General features: G+C 37.5%; 1 protein-coding gene across 1 annotated transcript; it reads left to right on the top strand.

The window, feature by feature from the left end:
* The first annotated feature begins 390 nt into the window (after window positions 1-390).
* On the top strand, window positions 391-3,088 carry NKX2-4 (NK2 homeobox 4). The gene is made up of 2 exons (XM_053461128.1): window positions 391-762; window positions 989-3,088. Exons 1-2 carry the CDS (start codon window positions 393-395, stop codon window positions 1,651-1,653), a joined length of 1,035 nt encoding a protein of 344 aa, XP_053317103.1. The 5' UTR covers window positions 391-392; the 3' UTR covers window positions 1,654-3,088.
* The last annotated feature ends 280 nt before the right edge of the window (window positions 3,089-3,368 follow it).

The following is a 3,368-nucleotide window of genomic DNA, read 5'->3' on the forward strand; positions in this document are numbered from 1 at the left end:
GCAGAGAGGCTTACATTTTAACCCCGACCTCAGACACAGATCTTCATCCAGGGCTTGATGGATTGGATACATTATGGAATGCCATTTGGAATCTAACTGCATCCTTACTCAATTATCTCCCCAATGTGTGAATGACTATTGTTTGCTTGTCTGATGTTACCCCGCCTTCTTCTCCCTTCCCCTCCCACCTTGGTGTATGTTGTAAACCTGGTGACAGGCTAAATTAAACCCGAGATAAGAGAGTTTAGGGCTCGCCTACTTCTCCAAGGCGATCAATCGGATCTCAGGCGTCCTCCAAGCACTCTCTTACGTAGTCATCCACAAGGAGAAAGAACTGACACTACAACAGACTGATCAGATCATCAGTTTTTTACCTGCTTGGTTGCTGAACCATGTCGTTGAGCCCAAAGCATACTACACCCTTTTCAGTGACTGACATACTGAGTCCCATTGAAGAAACCTATAAGAAATTTGGTGGCATGGACAACGCTGGAAACCTCAGCAACCCTTTGGGAGCCTACAGACAGACCCATGTCTCTCAGACAGGTATGCAGCAGCACACCATGGCCCACAATGCCACAGTGACCACCACATATCATATGCCACACAGTGTCTCCCAGTTTTCCCATGGTGCAGTAGGAGGATACTGTAATGGTAGCATTGGTAATATGGCAGACATCCCTTCTTATCAAGAAACCATGAGGAACAATGCGGCTGCTACAGGATGGTATGGAACCAACCCTGACCCAAGGTATTCAACAAGTAAGTAACTTGAATATTCTATAAATCATTCGGTTGTTTTTGTTATTATTAATTGTTCTCTAAGTTTCAACCTTCTGAGAAACTATTTGATAAAGCCATCCATCCATGAGAATTTTATGAACGCTTGGAATATGGAATGTTTATGGTCAATGAATGGTCAAGTTAGGTTAATTAAATGTTGGATGAAGAATTTTAAGTGTCAACAAGCTAATTGCGTGTATGTCAGTTTCTAGATTTATGGGACCATCTACTGGCATGAACATGGCAGGCATGGGTACTTTGCAAGGTATTGCTGAAGCTGCAAAGTCCATGGCCCCCCTTCATGCAGCCCCAAGAAGAAAGAGAAGAGTCCTTTTTTCTCAAGCTCAAGTTTATGAATTAGAAAGGAGGTTCAAACAACAGAAGTATCTCTCTGCCCCAGAAAGAGAACACTTGGCTAGTATGATCCATCTTACACCTACCCAAGTAAAGATATGGTTTCAGAACCACAGGTACAAAATGAAAAGACAGGCAAAGGATAAAGTTACTCAACAACTTCAGCAAGAAAGTAATCTATGCCAGCAGCAATCCCCACGCAGAGTAGCTGTGCCAGTGTTGGTGAAAGATGGCAAGCCGTGTCAAAACAGTTCCAACTCATCAACCCCAAGCCAGCAAGTTTCCCAACAACAGAACAACTCTAACGGCGTATTGTCTTCTTCTACTAACGTTGTCCATCAGCACCAGAATCAACAGGTTAACTCCATTAATCAAGCTCCAGAACTAGAAGAATTATCTCCAAGTCCCCAGTCGCTTCACAGTCAGGTAGCCAACATGGCTCAAATGGACAGTTCAAGTGTAGATTACAGCAATGGAATGGTGAGTGCTAGTATGCTCTACGGCCGAACGTGGTAATGGATACCCACCACCACTGTGGTTTTATGAATAGGTGAAGAGCAACAGAATATGTGATTTTTTTGTGTGCTGGGGGGAAAATATACTACTACAAGACTTGTTTGCTAGGACTGCAATATCACGACAAGAGGGCTTTTGGGGCAGCTAAAAGAAATTAATTTGGAACTACTGGACATTTCCAAATAATTTCTCAGGTTCACTGTCAACTGCAGATATGGCAACATAAAGCACAGGAGGACCAGGGGGTGAAAAACTAATTTTTAAGCAAGAAACTGAAGAAAAAACTTTCTATTTTTTTCTTTTTCAATGTGTAAATATTTAACAAGAAATAACTTGAATGTAACTGATGTAGATCAGTTTCAAAACTATCAGACTTATTTAGACTGTTTTCAAAACGTGTCGGACATTTAATAATTTGCAAATATGCCATTTATTGCTCTGTTAGGGATATGTCTCATTTTTTGTTGTATTTTTATAGAAGTGGATTTTTTTTTATTTTGTTAGAAGCAGGTTGTTGCTAAGTTAAGATATAATTGAAATGTTTTAGGAAAACGTTAATGCCAATTAATTTGTGGCTTGGACCATAAGGTGGACCCTTGCTTACCTATTATTGAGATCATGATCACGCAACACAATAGCACCTAAATAAATCACAATAAATATAGGAAAATATAACTTACAATGTAACAGAATATTGAGTTTTCATAGAGAAAAATACTCCTTATTTCTGGAGTGATTTTATACCAGTTGATTCTCAAAAAATAATTTAATCTTAAGAACATAGATTCTAGCTCATTTTATAAAATATACGTAACCTATAAAGTAAGCTTAAACACTCATTTCGAGTCAATCCACTACAAAATACATATCATTTAATAAAATAACGATATACATGCTACGTATCTACCATTTGTACAAAACCTGAAGATGTTTTGATATTGACGGTTTTTAGAATTGCTCTAAGTAACTTATTTTTTATCGTGTTAAACTATTTAAACTTGTATTGTTATAAAAATGGTTTATATTTCCTAGAAATATGTAAGTTTATCAACATCGCTAAAAAGGATATTAACACTTTGTATGCCTGGGATGGACAGCATGGTATTATTTACCCCCGCCCCGGCAGTCAGAGAGTTAAATTGATGCATAAATAAATATCAGATGCCTAATGAACTCTAATTTAAAAAAATAAATAATTTTAGATAGAATATTATCGAGTTCTTCAAAACACGCCTTAGAATCTAAAGGAGACCCAGTAATTCCCCCATTAGAACAGTATTATATTTCTAAGTTGAAATCCATTTTTTGTCAAGACATAAGGAAATTGTGTATACATTCATCAGATTCTTTTTTTGAAGTTTGTGTGTCCTAACGTCTTAATTTTATGTTTCCCTTCCATATTGTAAAAAGAAAAAAATAAAGTTATTGCAAATGATTCCCTTGATCTGAAACGTGGTTTTATTTAATATGATTCGTTATGATTCATATTAACCATATGCTAGACACATGAGTGCCCGCTGTTTAATAGATGAAGGGTTAATCTATACCAGTAACACACGGAGGACCATTCCTGTGTGACACTGAAAGCTGTATGGGATGCATTGAAATAGGGGATCTTTGTTGCTTTTCAGAAGAAACATTTCTATAAGCTTTGCAGATGAAATCTGTAATAAGCATACGAATGTGCTGACTTAGGTGAAACTCATTAACTCAAG

The sequence above is a fragment of the Spea bombifrons genome, chromosome 3 (genome assembly GCF_027358695.1).
Source record: "Spea bombifrons isolate aSpeBom1 chromosome 3, aSpeBom1.2.pri, whole genome shotgun sequence".
Lineage (NCBI taxonomy): Eukaryota > Metazoa > Chordata > Amphibia > Anura > Pelobatidae > Spea > Spea bombifrons.

Bases quoted from the DNA above. Each gene is read 5' to 3' on its own strand.
- NKX2-4 (XM_053461128.1), top strand. From the start codon at position 393: ATGTCGTTGAGCCCAAAGCATACTACACCCTTTTCAGTGACTGACATA. The intron at 763-988 runs GTAAGTAACTTG...CGTGTATGTCAG, and splicing joins TGACCCAAGGTATTCAACAA to TTTCTAGATTTATGGGACCA.